A 20,950-nucleotide genomic window follows, 5' to 3' on the forward strand; every position below is an offset into this window, starting at 1 on the left:
CTTATAAGAAGTGGAAACTTTGACAGATGACTAGGGAGGGTTATAAATATATTGCTCGAGAATGCAGGGGAGTTATCAGGAAAGCGAAAGCGCAACTGGAATTGAAGCTAGCAAGGAATGTGAAGGATAACTAGAAAGGTTTCTACAGGCATGTTAGCAATAAGAGGGTGATCAGAGAGGGTGTGGGGCCCTTACTGGATGAAGGAGGTAACCTAGTGACAGATGATGTGGGAAAAGCTGAAGTACTCAATGCTTTCTTTGCCTCTGTCTTCACGGACAAGCTCAGCTTCCAGACAAATGCACTAGGCAACGCAGTATGGGAAGGAGGTGGACAGCCCTTGGTGGGGAAGGAAGTTAGGAACTATTTAGAAAAGCTAGACATACACAAATCCATGGGCCCAGATTTAATGCATTTGAGGTTACTGAGGGAGTTGGCAAATGTCATTGTGGAGCCTTTCGCCATTATCTCTGAAAACTCGTGGAGATCCAGAAAGATCTCAGATGACTGGAAAAAGGCAAATGTAGTGGCCATCTTTAAAAAAGGGAAGGACAATCCAGGGAACTACAGACCAGTCAGCCTTACCTCAGTCCCCAGAAAAATCATGGAGGGGGATCCTCAAGGAATCCATTTTGAAGCACTTGGAAGAGGGGAAAGTGATCAGGAATAGTCAACATAGATTCATGAAGGGCAAGTGATGCCTGACCAATCTGATTATGATGAGGTAACTGACTCTGTGGATATGGGAAAGTCAGTGGATGTGATATACCTTGACTTTAGCAAAGCTTTTGATATTGTCTCCCACAATATTCTTGCCAGGAAGTTAAGGGAGTATGGATTGGGTAAATGGACTGTAAGATGGATAGAAAGCTGGCTAGAGTGTCGGGCCCAACGGGTAGTGATCAACAGCTCGATGTCAGGTTGGAGGTCGGTTTCTAGAGGAGTGCCCCAATGATCTTTTCTTAGACCAGTTTTGTTCAACATCTTTATTAATGACCTGGTTGAGGGGATGGATTGCACCCTCAGCAAGTTTGCAGATGACACTAAGCTAGGGGGAGAGGTAGATATGCTGGAGGGGAGGGATAGGGTCCAGAGTGACTTGCACAGATTAGAGGATTGGGTCAAAAGAAATCTGATGAGGTTCAACAAGGACAAGTATACAGTCCTGCACTTGGGACGGAAGAATCCCAAGCATTGTTACAGGCTGGTAACTGACTGGCTAAGTTGCAGTTCTGCAGAAAAGGACCTGGAGATTACAGTGGCTGAGAAGCTGGATATGAGTCAACAGTGTGTCCTTGTAGCCAAGAAGGCTAATGGCATATCAGGGTGCATTATGAGGAGCATTGCCAGCAGACCCAGAGAAGTGATTATTCTCCTTTATTTGGCTCTGGTGAGGCCACATCTGGAGTATTGTGTCCAGTTCTAGGCCCCCCACTACAGAAAGGATGTGGACACATTGGAGAGGGTGCAGTGGAGGGCGACCAAAATGATTAGGGGGCTGGAGCGCATGACCTACGAGGAGAGGCTGAGGGATTTGGGCTTGTTTAGTCTGCAGAAGAGAAGAGTGAGGGAGGATTTGATAGCAGCCTTCAACTTCCTGAAGGGGGGTTCCAAAGAGGATGGAGAGAGGCTGTTCTCAGTAGTGATGCATGGCAGAACAAGGAGCAATGGTCTCAAGTTACAGTGGGGGAGGTCTAGCTTGGATATTAGGAAAAACTATTTCCCTAGGAGGGTGGTGAAGCCCTGGAATGGGTTACCTAGGAAGGGGGTGGAATCTCCATCCCGAGAGGTGTTTAAGTCTCGGCTTGACAAAGCCCTGGCTGGGTTGATTTAGTTGGGGCTGGTCCTGCCTTGGGCAGGGGGCTAGACGTGATGACCTCCCAAGGTCTCTTCCAGCTCTATGATTGTATAACTAGAGGCGGCAGCAAATTGATGGTGGGAGGGGAAAGCAACAGCAAATGGGCAGGGGGAGAGGCAGTAGGAACTTCGTTGCGTAGTGTTATATAAACTTAAGCAGACATGGATATTATATTTTATCTGAGGGTGGAGAGGTTCATGGCCGTTCTGATGGTCTTCCAGAAACACCTTCCACAGTAAAGGGGTAAAGACTTAAACAACATATGGTCTGGTAGCACTTTGAAGACTAACAAAACATGTGGACGGTATCATGAGCTTTCGTGGGCACCGCCCACTTCTTCAGATGACCCTGATGGGGTAGTTGTTGAGTGAGCTGTCTCCAGCTCTCAGACTTACCCCAGGCCTGTACCCAGGAATTCCTGGGGCGAGGGGAGGAGGAGGTATGTGTCCTTTTTTTTGTAAATGTGGACTGCAATTTTGAAATATAATTTTACAAAAATATTTATTTTCTGCTGCTCTTTTCTCCCCATTGCAATATTTAAATCTATTTTGAATAAAAACGGGCACAAATGGAACGTAAGGGACCATTTTTTATAAAGTATTTTATTTTTAAATAATTTTCATTTAAATTTACAATGGTCCCTTATTTTCCAGTTATCTTCCACTTGCACCTAAAAACCAATTTCAAAAATAAATACTAATTTAAACTAAAATAATATTAATACAAGTGTAGTTGCAGTGTGTAGGGTGCGAACACATCCCCCAGCCGTTTCAAAATGAACTGTCAGCGAAAGGAATCTAACGCATACGTTTCATCAGTTCGTCTACTGTTGATTTATATCGGTGTCCTAACTGGTAGCTACCTTTGCAATGAAAAGAACAGTCTGCTACCAAGCCGCCTTAATTGCCCAATGCATGGGGGATGCCCATTAAGGAGGTTAAGTATCGGTTAATTGCCTAATCGAATAGTCGATGCATTTTTGCATCGACTATTCAATTTGTCAATAGGGCGCCTCTGCCTTTGAAGTGTAGCAACAGCCCTAGAGTTGTGGCTATACCTCGAAAGTGAAAATGCTGAAGCCCATGGTCAGCTGGGGACTCCCCACTGACCCCAGTCTCCAAGTGGCACAGCTGCTTTGAAATACACAAGGTGCCCGACGCCGGGCTCCCTGTGGCATTTCAAAGCGATAGCGCCACATGGAGCATCTGATCCTGGGCTCCGTGCGGCGCTGCCGCTTTGAAGTGTCCTCCTCTTTCACCTCCCCTTGCTGCCTCTATTTAATAGAAGGGGGAAGCAACTAGTCGACTATCCAATAAGCATTTGACTCGTCCTTCACATCCCTCCCACCCAGCAGGACCCAGTTATACCCTAAATCTGAGATGCTCAAGACATGGATGGCGGCCGACCTGTCCATCACAAGTGGTCAACTGGTGGATTACAAAGCAGCCTGCTTCCCTGGCCACCTGGGTGGGCTAGGGCAGAATCAGCCTGGCTGGCTGGGCTGCGGCAGCCCAGCCCAAGCCGTGGGTGGGGCTGGTGGCTGTCCCGCTCCTTCCACAGCAGCCCAGCCCTACCTCTGACCTCACTCCTGGAGGAGGGGAGGAAAATCAGACCCAGCCTACTCCCAGCTGGCTGGAGCATGGGGGAAGGAGGCTTGGGCAACTTGGGGGATGTGTTCGCACCCTACACCTCCCCCACCTACAGACCTGTACCCTTGATATTAAGAGTTTAGTTTTTCCAGGGAAATAGAGCTGTTGTGTGATACGATGATCATAGAGCATGACATTATCTTTCAAACTTGAAAAACATGGATGGCAGGGTGCTGGGGCCCGGGAGAGGGTGGTGCTGGGTGCTGCGGTGAGTGGCAGGAGTACTGGGGCCGGGGACAGAGTGCTGCTAGGTGCTAGGGTGGATGGCAGCGTGTTGGGGACAGGAACAGGGTGCTGCTGGGTCCTGGGGTGAGTGGCAGGTTGCTGGAGACACAGACAGGGTCCCGGGGTGGGCTGCAGGGTGCTGTGGCCAGGGTGCTGCTGGGTGACAGGGTGCTGGGGCCAGGGTGGTGCTGAGTGCTGGTGGCAGGGTGCTGCTGGGTGCTGGGTGGCAGGGTGCTGGGGCCAGGGTGCTGCTGGGTGCTGGGGCCAGGGTCCTGGGGTAGGTGGCAGGGTGCTGGGGACAGGGTGGTGCTGGGGACAGTGCTGGTGGGGGCAGGGTACTCGTGGGGGGCCTGGGCAGGAGACAGGGGCAGCTGGGACCAATACCTGGCAGCTGGGACCAGTACCAGGCAATCCTGTAGCACCTCTGAGTTCCAGGAAGTGTGCGACTGCACTTTCCCTCCCCCAAGCAGCTGGTGTGCGCGCTGAGCACAGCAGGGGTTCTTGCACTCCAGCAACTTACTTGCATGATGCCATCCTGTGGTGGTGGGGGGAGGGAAAGGGTGGGAAGTCCCAGGGCAGAGAGCGCTGCCTGCACAGTCGGAGCTGCACAGACCCGGGTCTCCTGACTTCTCCCACGACGCAGAAAGGCCGCGGAACTAAGATACCAGGTGCCGCAGCCCCAGTTGTTCAGGCAGTGTGCGCCGGCTCCTTTGGGGAGGGGAAGTGCTTCCCTCCCCGCTGTGGGTCACATAGGGTCACCCCTGTCTGGCACCCCCCTAGTGTGCCGGCTGGGAGCAACTGTTCCCCTCTGCCCCCGCCTCGCTACACCTCTGCGTCACCTCTGTGTTCTTTAAGAAGCTGGCTAGCCGGCGCCTCTCTTTCAGAGGGGGCAGGGGAGCACCGGCTCCTCGCGGAACCCCTACTTTCGCTTCATGGAAGCCCAGGGTTCCACAGAGCACCAATTGGGAAACACTGAACTATGTGATTAGTGAATGACCCGCCTCTTAACACCCTTACTCATGACCCAATTGGAGAAAATTGTTGATGCGTGTGACCCAACATAATTTGACCATAGTGGGGACCCCAGAGTGGGGCTGAGGATGAGAGATTTGGGGCATAGGAGGGAGGCTCCAGCTTTTTTGGGGGGAGGTGGTTGCAGGGCTGGGGAAGGAGGGACTTACCCTGAGTGGCTCCTGGTCAGCAGTGGAGCAAATCCTACCACTCCTGCACCACAGACCATGCTGCCCCCAGAAGCAGCCAGCAGCAGGTTCCCAGCCAATGGGAGTACGGAGCTAGCACTTGGGGCAGGGGCAATGCAAGGAGCCCTGTGTGCACGCTCCCACCCCACACACCTGGGAACCAGGCCTGTTGCAAAAGCCAAGTGCAAAAGCACACAAGCAATGTGCAATGTACTGCAGTGGCTATAGGTCAACTGAATTTTGCAGTGTCAATGTGCCCTTAGTATAAATTCTAATGGCACATCTTTCATCTATTTTACTTAAAAAAAAAATCTCATTTGGAAAAATGCAAACAAACAGATCATCTCTGTGAAGCAATGTTCCCTCTAATCCTTTCCATCCATTTGTGGATTTTTTTTCCATCCCCCTTCGGAATAAATTTTTATGAGCACTACCAGCTAATCAGCTGAGTGGCATTTGAATCTCACCTGAGTGGCTGCACAAGTGCACAGCTTACAGGGAACGCTGCTCTGAAGTATTAATGTTAAGCCTATGAAAGCCAAGAGTGTTAAAGGAGGATGCCCAAGCAGCCAGACTGGTAGTGCTTGGGTATAATTAACAGAGGTTACAAATGCAGTAGTCTTGCTAGTGAGCTTAGTGTAAGAAAAAAAACAGACATTACATTTTTCTTCTTCAGTTGTGTTTCGCCCTTCTGGCTATGGCCTTACCTTCCACTGTCTGATGGTAGGACGGTGGTCCTGAGGGTTGCGTTGGGTAGGGCGGAGGATTCTGTGTTGGGTAGTATGCTGCTGGCATTCCATGGTGAGGCTGGACTGGCACAGGATGATATCCTTGATAGGGTGCTGCTGGGTAACCCGGTGGAACTCCTGGATACTGGGGATATGGTGCATGAACCACTGTGGTGGCAGTTGTGGTGGTCACAACAGCTATAAATATACAAAACATAAGTTGCATTACTCCTAATGTGTCAAGCAGACACCCAGAAGAAGTGATGAAGATCTGGAATATTTTGATTATTCTCTCCATTTCCCAAAAGGCAAATCCTGGATTGCTTTGTCTTTGTAATTCACACAGGTAGAAAGCCCAGTTCAGAATTCTCCAACAGATTCAGAGACTCAGAGGGGTAGCTATGATTAAAAATGAGTAGTCCTAAGGTGCTACAGGGCTACTCGTTTTTATGTTCAAATACTCACATTCAGGTCCACAGCTAAACCTCCACTGACCTATATGGGAGTAGGGCCTTCATGTGCCAGGACAATGGTTAATTTACCTCCTCCTTTTGCCCTCCAAAGAAAAAAATATTCCTTGACTTTTTAAAAACAAAGCTCGTCTGAGAAGTTAAGTTACTCACTATCTTCTGTAAAACAGAGTATCATCATCATCTCGTCATCTGACTTTAAGGCAGAAAAGATTAAAAAAGGAGATTCTCTCAAGGCAGATATTTTCTTATCTGTATTTGAGCATTATTTTTCAGAGATTCCTACTGTTCTTCAGACATTAAAAAAAAATCTGTTTCTTCAACGCATGTTGTTGGCACATGTTCCTCTGAGATTTGTAGCAAAATACACGAACCATGTTTGTTACTAAACCTCCAATAGTGTTTACTGGGATAGGTTAACACTAGCAGCATTGATCCATGTTAGTTCTGTTACTCAACATATTGGGCTGAACAGCTACTTATTTTCACAGCTCTTATTACTTGGTATGTCAATTATTCCATTAATTGTCACCCAATTTAACTTAAAAAAGGGTACAAGACCTAATTCTGTACTGTGCCACTTACCACCACTTCATAGTGGCAGTGTAGCTTTACCACGTACTTCATGAACAGCGTGTGATGGTGTTTACAGGCCACACACCAAAAAACAGCAAGGCATGGAGCAGTACTGAGCCAGGAAGACCCTGCCCCATAACAGGGGCAGGGCATGGACAAGGTGGAGGGACAGTTAAAAGGTCCATGGTAGCCCATGGGGCAGCATGGAAGGAGTTATTAACTCCAGCAGGAGTTATGGAAGAGTCATTACAGTACTGATCCATAAGCTCTCTCTTTTTCCTGAGTTGGGAACCAATAGAAGACCTGAAAGAGAGAATGTTGTAGAACTATATTCTACTACAAAGGCTGTGACTGTGCCCCATCCAGGGGGACTAACCTGGGAAACAAAGTGGTACAGATACATCAACTTCCCTTTACAGCTCTGAATCAGGATCCATTGGAGGGGGGGAAGATTAGGGATGTTGGTGTGTAGTTATTTACACGATTAACCAATAAGCCTAGGTTTATCAGTTAATCCTAATCATTACACAAGTAGAGCCTGTGGTGAGCTGGTTTTTAAGATGGCTCCCCATGCATGCAGGTGCCCAAGGAGCCACCTGCGCTCCCCCCCCCACACTGCCTCCCACAGTGCAGTGGGGGCAGGCTAGCACCCCATGAGCACTGGCTTCTATCTGTCTCTGATAGAGAGGCAGCATTGCAGGGGGCTAGGGGAGGCACACAGGAAGCTGTCTTCCAAGCAGGCACATACCAGCTCCCATGGAGCTGCCTGCCCCCCACGCTGCTACCTCTCTATCAGAGGCAGTGATGGGCAGGTAGGAGCTGGTTCTCCTGAGAGTAAACATGTAACTGCTAACAAATCCAGCAATTACACATTTACACAAACACACAATAATATTAACATCCCTAACCCAGATCCCCCTCTTCTACTCTCCTGCCCTTCTGCCATGGCAGAGTCCTGTGCTGGAAAAGAAGGGATGTATAGGAGGGAGTGGCCTGTGATATGCAACTTGACAAAGATCCATCTAATGAACAGAGAAAAGAGCAGTGGAGTCATCCCCTGACAATTAGGCCAGCTTACCATGTGACTTACCTGTGACATACAGCAAAATATATTTGTGTTCCTAGCCAACAGTTAAAGCAGTGTGTGCTTTAAACTGAGCAGCTACGATTTTGATTCCTGTTTTCCCTTCCTCCCAACTACAGAACTATGGCTATAGCTCAAGACCTGTGTGCATGAAATTTAGGCCACCATACCTATTTTTAGTCCACTTTATCCTCATACCCTGCAAACATTCAAGTTTTTTGATAAGCAGCACTGTGGTGGGGCTGGAATCATGTAACAAGTAAAGATTTTTAAACTGGTCTCACTAATGCAATTAAAGTTAAATATAAAATACATTTCTAATTAAAATGTTCCCGTTTAATTGGTCAACAGTATAATACTAGTGGTTTGTCATAAGTTAGTCCAAAAGTTGGGTATATCTTTTAATATATAAAACACTATATTTGAAATAAAGATTTTCAATAATTACAGACACTCCAAACATTCTTTTGATTTCCTGTCATTCTAGTTTTCTAAGGCTTAGGTTCTGGAAAATTATTCATGTAATTCTCATTTCAAACTGGATTTTAGTGGGATGTCTAGAGTAGAAAAATAGGCATTAAGACTTACAAATTGGTACAGTACGTTTTGAGTCATAGCCAACACAACACAGCTTACCCATTGACAAATATTTCCTGATTTAATTGACATAATATGGCTAGCTCAGGAAATGGTTTAGATAATGTGTTCCTCAGTGATAATCCAAAAAGACAGATAGGATTCCTTGTTTAAATGTAGCAGGAGATGGAGGGGAAAATGTTAATCTCCGGTCACTAATGATCTTTTACTAATTACAATCACAGTTTTTGCTGCACTGTTTGGGCCTGGATATATTTCTCATGGTCCTTCTCTTGTAAAAAGATTCGCATAGGGAGGAATTTTTAAAGGAATCAATTACTCCAACTTTCGCTCACTGAAGAAAAAACATTTAAAAAATGGATAGATAATTATGTTCAGAAAAAAATCCAGATATTCCTATAAATATCAGAGTTCGAAGTGTCAGGGAAGGGTTGCTAAGTTTGATAATCAAAACAAAACTTCAATGAAAAAAGATAAAAGTTAATGAAAATGTAAATAAACAATACTCACGCTGTTGCCTCCGACACATTTTATACAAGCAGCAGCATGAACAGGTGAAGCACAGAATGAGAGTGACGACAAACACCACGAAGATGGTGACCCCTAGAGCGACAAAGGTCCCAAAACTGAAAAAGAAGAGGCACTTGAAAGTCACCCTGGTTCTCTCTGCAACTTAATTACCACACACCTACAGTTACATTCTTTGGCTATGCAAGAGTGCTTAGAAGTCTACTCTTCTAATTAGAATTTTGATACCATTTATTGTTTACAATCACATATTTGAACAGTGAACAACTATTTAAGGATCCAGTCCTGAGTGAACTCAAATCTATCGAAAGACAATGTGAGCAGGAGGGTGCTCTGCACCTTCTAGGAAGATTTTTTTTTTTTTGCATGACCGAGCCCTGACATGGCTAGTTTAGTCTTTTCCATTGTGATGAGGTTGTGTGCGCGCGCATTTTTAAGATTAGAGATATAAAGCTTTAAATTCATTTTAGTCTCGTTAAGTTCTCACGACTAATCTTATCAAGGTAAATATTAGGGATGTTAGATATTGTGTAACCAAATAGTCGTGTAATCACATGAAAGCTTAGTGGTTACACGACTATTCTATAGTCCCAGAGATGGGACCAGCAGCCAGTGCACTCCCAGCCCCACTCCTGGGGAGCCCTCTGCCACTCCACACTGCTGCCTCTGTACAGCACGGGGTGGCAGGCAGGAGTTGGTCTGCGAGGGGAGCCAGTTTAAAAAGCAGCTCCCTGCACAGACTGGCTGACTGCCACCCTGCGCTGCTACCTCCGATACAGAGGTTAAGCAGTTCATTGTGTAGTCGACTACACGTTGACACCCCTAGTAAGTAAACCAGAAATCAAGTTTGCATTTTTCGACTGTGGTTCTTGAACTTTCAGAAGCCCAAGATCACTTTTTTCATTGATAGCATTGTGTATTGCCCATTAAACATCAAATTAATTGCTGGAACACCTGGAAGAAAATGGACCCTCGCAGCTTTGGTCAGCACAGCTGACTGGACCAGTAGAAGTCCAGTTGGCAGCACAGCAGAAGCCCAGGGCTAAGGCCAACTTCCTATGAACCTAGCTCTGCACGGCTCTTGGAAGTGGCCACCAGCCAAGTCCCTGCAGCCTTTAGGCACAGGGAGGCTCTGTGTACTGTCCCTGAACCTGTGCAGACTTCATAATTTCTACAGGCCAGGAACCATGGCCAATGGGACCTGTCGGGGTAGGACCTGCCAGTCCCAAAAGCTTTTAGGAAAAAAAGTTTTCTATGTTTCTTCCTTTACTAGTACATACATCACCTAGGTTGTTCAAGCAGAGGCCTTTTACGCTTTAATTACAAAATTCATGCATTTAGCCAATCTGCTATTATCTTCTGTAATTTGAAATCTAATGAAGTACTTTTTCCATTCAGGCCATTTTGTGGACTTAGAGTGAAAAAAAATCTGACGCACAGGTAAATCTGCCATTTATATTTCTTATTTAGCCTAGTTCAAAATGAATGAAGTTCTGACACAATATCATCCAACAATGGTAAAAAAACAATAGCAGGAAGTCAACATTGTTTCTTTTAACAATGAACTTTAATAAGGAACACAAGATTATGTTTAGACGTATCCTGTCTGCTTTATTGCTGAGCCTAAAGAATTTCCCAGCCTTCTTCCTGCCTTATTGCCTATCACAGTTTTAAATTAAAATATATGTATGCATACAATCTGCAACCATTTTCACAATGGCAACTGAATATCCATCAGAGGGTGATCAATTTTCACTGCTGACAGTTAAGGGAAACTGAATGACTCATCTGAATTTGAGAGGCTCTGTGATCTTATTACCTAATGTAAGAAGAAACAGCCTTTGTTTTCTTAAGAAGCTGATCTGCTATGTACTGCTGTTTGTGAAGAGTAAGTTGAAGCTAGTCTCTTTAGTATATCAACTAGTTAGTTCACAAAGTTCCATTGCAAGTCACCCCATAATAAAAATTTTGTTCCATTTATTGACAGAGCTAGTTGTAGGGTCTCAAAATTTTGATAAACGTGTAACACAGAAGGTGTGCCAATTACTGTCAGTCAAACAGCAACGGACTTAAGCTATTTTTGTCAAAGTGTTTTATTGGGAGCAACTTTTCCCTCCATATTAAGTAGGATCACTTTTCTCTGTGTTATTGAGCCTTTGGTAGTTATTCCATAGAAATGCCATATGTTTTGAAAACAAATGTTTTAAAAAATGTTGGGATTTCTAGAGGCCATCATCAAAACACTCCCTACACCGGGGTGGGCAATAATTTTTGATGGGGAGCCAGTCCAAGATTTTGGAAAGTAGTCGAGGGCCGCACTCTTCCAATAATATTGATGGAGGTTGGGTGCAGAAGGGAACTTGGGATAAGGGACTAGGGTGCAGGAGGGAGACTGGAGTCTGGGAGGGAATTGGGATGAAGCAGGCAGCTGTGACCTAGGGCAGGGGACTGGAGTGCAGGGGTTTGGGATGTGACTTAGGGTAGGAGTGGATTGCGATCTGTGGCAGGAGATTGGGGTGCCAGATCTGGGAGGGGGTATGGGTGTAAAAGGGGGACAGAGGGTTTGGGTATGTTAAGCGGGGAGGGGGGAGGTAGGGAGTTGGGGCAGGAAGGGCTAGGGTGCCAGAAGCAGGCTATGGTCAAGAGACTTGTCAGCTGCCAAACTAGCCTGCCTGCCTGCAGAGCTTAAAATGTTTCCCAGCTAGCCTGCCTGCTTGCCCGGCCATGTGCTTCATGATCACTGAGCCGAGGAGAGGGGGCATGATTCTTCTTAGCAGCCTATTATTCTAACAACCAACTCGCATTGGCTGGTTTCTGCCAGAAACCGGCCAATGAGAATGTGCGGGGGGGCAGGACGGCTCCTAAAACTTCCCTCCTCCCCTTCAGTTTCAAAACAGAAATGGAGCCAGAGACCTGTCCGGACACAATAGCAGTAAATCCTGGCCCTACTCTATTAGTGACTGACAACAGTCAGGGTGAGGAACTGCGGGAGGCCAACAGCCTCGACTTTCTGGCAGCGCTGCATCTACAATACTGTAAATTCGACTGTATAAGGTCGGGAATAGCATTACTCCTTGTGCAAAGCAGGAGTACTTAAATTGACATCTATGGTCCTGAAGGTCAATGCAAGAAGCGTGGTAGTGTGGATAGACCTCTTAGAAAATTGACCGTATACAGATAAAGTTGATGGGACATCCTTGTGTAGACCCGGCCTTAGAGCTGGTTTTACTGTTCCCCAAAAATCTTTATAGTTAAATGTATTTTCCATGAATAGTAAAACAAAGCCTACTGAGCTAAGAAGGTGGCAAATTGTTCAAGGAAGTTAAGTACTGTATTTCAGAGTTTACTACTTATTGTGCCTAACTATTCCCAATATCATCAGAATGAGTGTCAGAAGCTAAAATATTTCTGAGATTCTTTACATGAGTATCTATTGCTTTATCAAAAGAGTAGAGTTTTAATATATCTTAATTTTAAAAAGTCTCACCAACCACAGGGCTTAAACGCACATTTAAAAAAAATCTGTTTCCATGTGAGGATCTCAAAATAGCTTTATAAAATATTCAATATAATTTTCATAACCTTTCTGTGAGATGGAGAAACCAAAGAAGTCATGTATCTTGTGTAAATCACATGGAAAGCCTGGGCAAATCAAGATCAAATCTCTTAAAAAACTAACTTTCCCCCCCACATTTACAATCATATACAGTAGCTTGTTAGAAAATTGGCCTTAGCTTAAAGATTAAAAGTTAAAATTGTAGCTGAAAATATAGGGAACAGGAACTTTTGCCCTAATTGTGAGGAATTTACTGGATTAACCTGAAACTGCCAAAATCTGCAAGCAAGTCTCTGAAGAGATCCACATCAGTTTAGGATTGGCGGGAGGGGAAACCATGAGACAGCTGGTGGCATTTCAATATATCTATCTAAAACTCAACTTGGCATTTTTGGGCTGTTTTCACTGAAATTTCTGAGTATTGTTAAAACCTGAAATGCTAAATATTTTAATTCAAATGACTTAAAGAAAAAAAATTTCAATCCTCCGAAAAATGAAACCACTGTTTTGCTTAGGCTCCTTATCCACTTCTTGAATTATGACGGTTGAGAAGAGGCATTGGGGGATCAAACAGAATTTTTTCACAGTTTTTTAAAATTGCTCTATGAATGAGAGAATGTTAAATGTGAATGTTTTTCTCACAAACAAGGTTATTTCCACTGCCAAATTAGCTAAGAAAAAACTTAGTTCTGTGAGTTCTCCAAACAAAACACTTCTGACTCAGAAGTCATATGACTCAGGATGGTCAGTACTTATAACGATTGTAAATAAAAATACTTTCAGTTCTCTCAAAATCTTTCACAGTAACAAGTGCTCAAGGGTAAAAATAAACCTCATACGGTTATGAATAGTGTGGTCATTTCCTGTTTCTTTCACTTCAGACAAGAAACAAGTGCTCAGTTTGCCATAGGGTGGATCTGATTTAAATCAAGTATATTTAAATCATGATTTACATCACTAGTCAAGACGACTCGATTTAATCATGGTTTTCTACATAAAAAGTGCATACTGGTTGGTTGTTATAACCTTAATACATAGTATCCACAATTCAGAGATAGCTGTAACAGGCTGGTAACTGACTGGCTAAACAGCAGTTCAGCAGAAAAGGACCTGGGGATTACCGTGGATGAGAAGCTGGATATGAGTCAACAGTGTGCCCTTGTAGCCAAGTAGGCTAATGGTGTACCGGGGAGCATTGGGAGGAGCATTTCCAGCAGATCTAGAGACATGATTATTCCCCTTTATTTAGCTCTGGGGAAGCCACATCTGGAGTACTGCATTCAGTTCTGGGCCCCCCACTACAGAAAGGATGTGGACGCATTGGAAAGGGTCCAGCAGAAGGCAACCAAAATGATTAGGGGGCTGGAGCGCATGACCTATGAGGAGAGGCTGAGGGATTTGGGCTTATTTAGTCTGCAGAAGAGAAGAGTGAGGGGGGATTTGGTAGCAGCCTTCAGCTTCCTGAAGAGGGGTTCCAAAGAGGATGGAGAGAGGCTGTTCTCAATGATGACAGTTAGCAGAACAAGGAGCAATGGTCTCAAGTTACAGTGGAAGAGATGTCGGTTGGATATTAGGAAAAACTATTTCCCTAGGAGGGCGGTGAAGCGCTGGAATGGGTTCCCTAGGGAGGGGGTGGAATCTCCAGCCCTAGAGGTTTTTAAGTCCTGGCTAGATAAAGCCCTGGCTGGGATGATTTAGTTGGGGTTGGTCCTGCTTCAGGCAGGGGGCTGGACTCGATCCCCTGAGGTCTTTTCCAACCCTATGATTCTATGAAGGATTGATTTTTTAGAAGGTACACACTATACATTTTCAACAGTGATTTATTTTGAAAACTTTTCAGATTAGTTTTACATTCTCTTTGAAGTATGGTCTGAAAAGGTCTTTGAAGCAGGATGCAGGTAATCAAGTCGTTGAGACAATGTCCTTTCAGGCTGAAATGGCAAGAAACTGTTTTTTCTTTGTGATCCTGTCTAATATCTGTTTTGTGGGCATTGATCCTTTGGCGAAGTGTCTGAGACGTCTGTCCAATGTACGTAGCAGACGGACACTTTTGGCACATGATCAGAAATATAATTTATATTATGTCTCAACCAGAAAGGACATTGTCTCAACGACTTGATTACTTGCATCCTGCTTCAAAGACCTTTTCAGACCACACTTCAAAGAGAATCCTCTGAACTGTCATTCATGCTTAAATTCGACACTTTACGCTTAGGGTTAAACAAAGATATTAATTATCTTACCCATTACAAAGACAGCTTCCCCAATTATCACCTCTAATATCATTAGCTCACAGACATTTACCTCCCCCCCATCCTCCTCCTGTTCTGAAATGTGATTTGTCCTTTTTACATGTGTTCATTTTTTAAAATTGTATCCTTTGGTATATATGGTTGTGACAATTTTCTTCCACTATTTGATCTGAGGAAGTGGGTCTGGCCCACGAAAGCTCATCACCTAATAAACCATCTTGTTAGTCTTTAAATTTCTTGAATGGTTCACCTTTGGCTCTGAAATTTTATAGTTGACATTATGGAGGGATGATTGCTGGATACCCATGTTATAGCCAACACCTGTTCTTCAGCAATTAAGGTTTGACCCTAGTACTGAGTATTGAGAATATTTGCAAGAAAATTAACTGGAGATTTGTCCCACTCGTTATTTTAATGCTTGTAATTTAACTCTGCCATTGCATATTTCTCTTCCTCAGATCTCATTCAGTTCCTTCCAAATTGCAACAGCATCACCAATAAAACCGGTATTTCCTTGCATTTTGTTCAAGGCTACAGAAATAGGCTTCAGGGTACTCAGCATGTGTTCAAATTTCTCTTAAGCCCAATCTTGAGAATTTGGCTTTGACGGTACTATCTATTTTTTCACAATTTTGTTCACAAACTGTTATTGGATTAGGCTAGTTCTTTATACAGTGCTCAAAACAGTCGACTACTGAGTTCCATCACATCTTGTGGGAGTGTTAGCTTGGTCCCTCTCATTTTTTTCAAAGTAACTGTTGCAAAATGGTTGTTATAGAAGTATTTTGCAATTTCAACAACAGTAACCTTTGTTTCTGGAACACTGAAGTTGTTGGCTAGGAGATGCATCTAATGGGGCACTGCAACTGTATGTTATTAGTTTGCGATTCTCTTTGCTATCTTCTAAATTTCCTCTCATCTTGCATACATTTGCAGCATGATTTTTTCTCCACAGTTTGATATAGCTTTTACTGCTAGTTGTAAGCATGCTGCTGTGTGTGCATTTTCTGGTGTATCAATTATTTCTATAAGGAAGACATTTCCTTCTGTTGTCACACAAGCACATACAACAGGATCATTGTGGATATTGCTTCACCTGTCAAGACTCAGGTTAACAAGTTTACCCTCAAGCAATGGGCCAAAAAATAAAATTAAATTAAATTTAAAAAATCCAAATTTCTCATTCTCCAGCAATTTACCTGAGACATCTGTTCTACTGGGTGGACTGTATCCTGGTCTTAATGACAGAATCATGTTAATGTTGTCACTGAAGATGTACTGGGTAATTGACTAATTTGATTAGTCGATAGGGCACCTCACACCTTTCACTTCAAAAGCGAAAGCACTGCATGGAGCCTGGGGTCAGCTGGCAAGCTCCTGGGCTCCACTCGGCACTGCTGCTTTGAAACATCGCGTGCAGCCTGGGAACACCCCAGCTGGCTCCGGGCTACACGCTGCTTTCCAAAGCAGCAGCGCCGCGTGGAGCCCAGCGTCTGGCTCCAGGCTTCAAGCAGCGCTGCTGCTTTGTAGTACCCCTTTCCCTCCCCCCGCTTGCTGCCTCTTGCTGCTGGGGAAGTGACTAGTCGACTAGCCGATAAGCATTTGCTCGTCGACTAGTCCTTCACATCCCTAGTAGTCACACAAATACATACAATAGGATCAGTTGGAACCAGCTGCTCTTCATTCCAGAGCTAATTTGTTAAAAGTATTGTGACATTTTAGTAGTAGTGGTTGCAAAGGACCCTGAAGTTTCACTCTCTCGCTCAATGGTTTCAAGGAGATGTTGGAGAAGAGGAGCGAGTCTGGATTTCGGTGGGATAGGGATGTTAAAAGTTAACCAGTAAGCATATGCCTTATCAGCATGCTTACTGGCTAACTGGAGCCTTCCCCTAGGCAGCCCAGCCAATGGCCCCTACCACCTGCAACTGAGCATACTTTCCCTCCCACAGACAGTGGTGAACCAGTTAAACTCTGTGAGCAGTTTTTACATCCCTGCTACACTGAGGGTTAGGCCCTGTGGAAAGGAAGAGCAGTTTATCCATCACTTTAATTTCAGCAGAAGACCAATTAAAGGAATAAAAGAAAATGCTGACGTCAAAAAGTATTTCTGTAACAACCATTTTGCTTTAACTTCACTGAAGAGAGCAGGAAGATCCAAACTAATTCTCCCTCAAGATGTTAGATGGAATTCTGTGGTTGATTATTTTGAACAATTCATTAAGAATTAGCCTATTCTTATTAGGGATGTGAAAATGTAAATATGTACATGGTTAACTCTTGACCCTGGGTTACAAACAGCCCTCCCTCCCAAGTGGTAGAGGGAAATTGGTGCTTGTGCTTCTAAGCCAGCTCTCTCAAAGCAACCTGTCTCTCCCCGCAGGGGCGGATATAGGGCAGGGTGAACGGGGCAGCCGCCCCGGGCCCCGCGCTTCAAAAAGCCCCACGCATGCTCCGTGGCGCCGCTGCGCATGCACATGGCGTCACTGCGCATGCGCTGTGGCAAAGGGGGGGCCCCGCGGAATTACGCTGCCCGGGACCCCGCAAAACTGTCATCTGCCCCTGTCTCCCCGCACCCACAGGCAGCAGTGTGCAGGTAGGGGAAGATGCTCCCGTGGAGCTGGTGCTCTCCCTCCTCCCCTGCATGTAAATATGTAACCTCAGAAGTTTTCAGCAGTTTCACTTTTACCTAAACAAACACATTCCCTAATTCTCATAAAATGTTGTGAATAAAACTGTGATTAAACAGAAGTATCTCATCCAAAGTGTATGATGAGAGGTAGCGGTAGAAATTTTAAGAGGACTGTTCTAAGGACTTGTCTGCTGGAGTTAATAAAATTTGAAAATTAAAAAAAGCAAGTTTAAGGACAGCAGGCAACCAGCAATTCAGGAGATAGCTGCAACTGCAAAGGTGAAACGTGTGTAACTTACGATTTAGTTTAATAAAATATAAAGCGCTATTGTGTTTGTAGGTTTGATTTAATTTTTACCATTCCTAATGTACCGCTGCTGCTTCTGCAGCCTGACACAGGTCATGAGTATCTTGTACTATTCCCTAAATTAAGAAAAATCAAGTTATCTAAAAAGCATTACACAAAATCTTTTTCAATGTTGTAAAATACTGTACTGAGTTGTAAATTAACTAGTTTTGGTCATCAGATTTCATAGAATCATAGAATAATAGGACTGGAAGGGACCTCAAGAGGTCATCGAGTCCAGCCCCCCGCCCTCAAGGCAGGACCAAGCTCCACCTACACCATCCCTGACAGATGTCTATCTAACCTGTTCTTAAATATCTCCAGAGAGGAAGATTCCACCACCTCCCTTGGCAATTTATTCCAATATCTGACCACCCTGACAGTTAGGAATTTTTTCCTAATGTCCAATCTAAACCTCCCTTGCTGCACTTTAAGCCCATTACTCCTTGTCCTGTCCTCAGAAACCAAGAGGAACAAATTTTCTCCTTCCTCCTTGTGACACCCTTTTAGATATTTGAAAACCGCTATCATGTCCCCCCTTAAAAATTTGCATTATTGTTTAAGAAATCTTAAGTTTTATTGGTGGAAACCAGTTTAAAAAAAATCAATGATTTTTTTCCTTGGCTATTTAAAGCATCTTGATTTAAATCAATCCACCTGGTCCAGTGCCTTCCCACAATCCTCTGTGAATCTAGAAAGGACAGACACATTGTCCCACAATTGAATGGAAAAGACTTTAGAGAGTATCTCAGCGTATTATAGCACAAAGAGCAGTAGGATATGCCCCTGGAAGTTCTAGTGCCACAGGTGAGCAAGCTCGGTGCCTGTTCAGACACAGCAGCCCAAGTATTATTTTGCAATAAGCCACTGTCACTCAAACAATGCTAACTTAAGAGGGAAGTGAAGTGAAGGTAATTTTTAACTGTGCAGTTTGACATACCCAATTATATTTCATTCCACAGATTTTTAAGGAAGCACTTGGAACAGTCCATGGCTGGTAGACTCAGATGGTCTAACTACAAGTCATGGAGTTGACTGAGTTCAGAGTTTGTAGCGGCAACAAATTCAAACAAGGCAGCGAACTAATTGATATACAGGGAGAAGATTATGAAAACCAAACTACCCAACCATTACACATCTTAACAGACAACATGCTGCCACTGCTGTATTCTGAGCAGCTTCCATAGTAAGTTTTGAGCCATTATCTTTGACTATGTGGACTCTGAAGGAAGTTATTTTACACTCTCCAGATCTGCTATTTCAGTAACATGAGCACTGGACTTGACACACATCTCTAATATACAACTCACTGTCACAAACTGTAATTGCCAAGGAGCCAGTATCACTCATACCCAAACCCAAACCAGCTGTGCAAAATAAGCACCATGACAATGTACTAAAATGTGTCCTATTTTAACATATACAGGAGAAGTAAACGTAGGTAACCATATCCAGATTTAACCATAAATATATGACTTCACTTTTATATACACAAAGAAAAGCCCTATTCATGATATAACTATTTGAGACATACAAGAATTTTTAAAAAGAAGAGTAACACTGCATAAAGTAATGTTTAACATGTGAGCACAGTAATTTCTTTCACGTCAAATGCAATTAACTGGGTAGGGAGTTACGTTTTCTTTTTAAGTTTGTGGTTTTACTCTATCAGGAAGTTTAACATCAAGAGGCAAAGGCTTGGTACAGAACCTCAGGAAGTACACATTCTGTGGTCAACATATTTTTCTTTTTTGTCCATAAAGGGAAAGCTCAAACTAAATACATCTATTTACATCAGGGGTTCTTAACCAGTGAGGTGCGCCTCCCCAGGGGAGGTGTGAAGGGGATACAGGGTAGGTGTGAGGTGCCTCCCACAAAATTTATCGCAATTGCCTTCTCACTGGAAAAATTCTAAAGTTTAGATTTCTTTATAATTAATATTATGAATTAAAATTGTAAACGTTAATTTCTTATTAACTTCTAGAGATCGGCACACTACAATAGCAGTGCGAATCAATCAGGCCTATGTGACGACACACTACAACAACAATACGCGAGCATTGCCGACTTTCATCTTCAAATATTACGTAAATTTGTTAGGAAAAGGTTCAAAGTAAAAAGCTCATATTATTGATTTAGGCACTGTAACGGGGTTCACTGACCCCACAACACCACCAGCCGTCGGACTTGGGAATTAGCTGGACGCTGGATGCAGCCGTCCGAGCTGATGCACCAGGTCCCAGGGTTCAGACAGGCCTCGGGGTTCGAGCCGGGCCTTCAGGTCAGGCCGGTCCTCCGAAATGCCAGGCACCAGTAGAGCCTTGGGTTCCTCTAGGTCAGAGGGTAGCCCTGCTGGCCGGCTTGGCCAAGCCTTGGTGGCCCAGGCAGGGAAGCCTTCGCTGGCCTGAGGGAAGGCAGCTGTGGGAGGCCTGGGCCAGGTCTCAGTCTCGTCATCCAGGCTCTGGGCAGGCCTCTGTCTCCCGCAGAGGCTGGGCCCCAACTGAGCTCCCTGGCAGAGTTCTTATAGTCCTAGCCACTCCCCTTAGCTTCCTGGCAGGTGAGGGGCGGGGCTAGCCTGTGCACAAAATGCCTCCCAGGGGAGTGTGAACATGAAGTTCACTTTCAGGGGAGGTGTGAAGGTAAAAAGGTTAAGAACCCCTGTTTACATGAAGTCCTTTGGAGACATAACAGTCCTGAGCAAGATAAATCTGTGTCAGGGAATACTCCCAAAGTACACACTGTCGCTTGATGTGCTGAAAATACCACTAAGCCCACCTACCTGCCCTCGTGCGCTCCCCCCCTTCCTCAACCCTCTGTCCAGCTGGGTTAGGCCCTCCAGCTTCCTCCAGCACCGACACAGAAATAGGATCACAGCCATCAGCAGTGCAATACAGATGCTGAGATCAGCTCAGATCTCAGCAAGCTCAGTTAAAGGGTCTTGACTGTGCACGTGAGTGCTGAGGCCTAATGGGACCTGAACCCCAGAATAGGGATGTTAACTATCCAGTATTTGTGTAAATGTGTAACCACTTGAAAATTGTAGTGGTTACAAGTTTACATACAGGTGGGCAGGTGGGAACTGGTGCTTGAGGGGAGCCAGCTGCCTCTCTGGGAGGCAGTGGGAAGAGGAGAGGGAAGGGGGTGGAGTTGGCTCCATGGGAGCAGGCAGCCAGCTTAAAGCCAGCTCCCCATGCGTATCAGTTCCTGCCCCCCTTTGCTGCCTCTGATAGAGGTAGTGAAGAAGGGGGAGTGTGT

General features: G+C 44.7%; 1 protein-coding gene across 1 annotated transcript in view; it reads right to left on the reverse strand.

Annotated features, from left to right (window-relative positions):
• SHISA5 (shisa family member 5) overlaps window positions 1-20,950 on the reverse strand; it is a 62,059-nt gene that overhangs the window by 6,743 nt on the left and 34,366 nt on the right. Inside the window, exons 4-5 of the mRNA XM_075939348.1 lie at window positions 8,895-9,010; window positions 5,637-5,855 (exon numbers count right to left, since the gene is read on the reverse strand). Coding sequence (XP_075795463.1) covers window positions 5,637-5,855; window positions 8,895-9,010 — 335 coding nt within the window. The remainder of the gene's footprint in view (window positions 1-5,636; window positions 5,856-8,894; window positions 9,011-20,950) is intronic.

Source organism: Pelodiscus sinensis, chromosome 11 (assembly GCF_049634645.1).
Source record: "Pelodiscus sinensis isolate JC-2024 chromosome 11, ASM4963464v1, whole genome shotgun sequence".
In the NCBI taxonomy this organism is placed as follows: Eukaryota; Metazoa; Chordata; order Testudines; family Trionychidae; genus Pelodiscus; species Pelodiscus sinensis.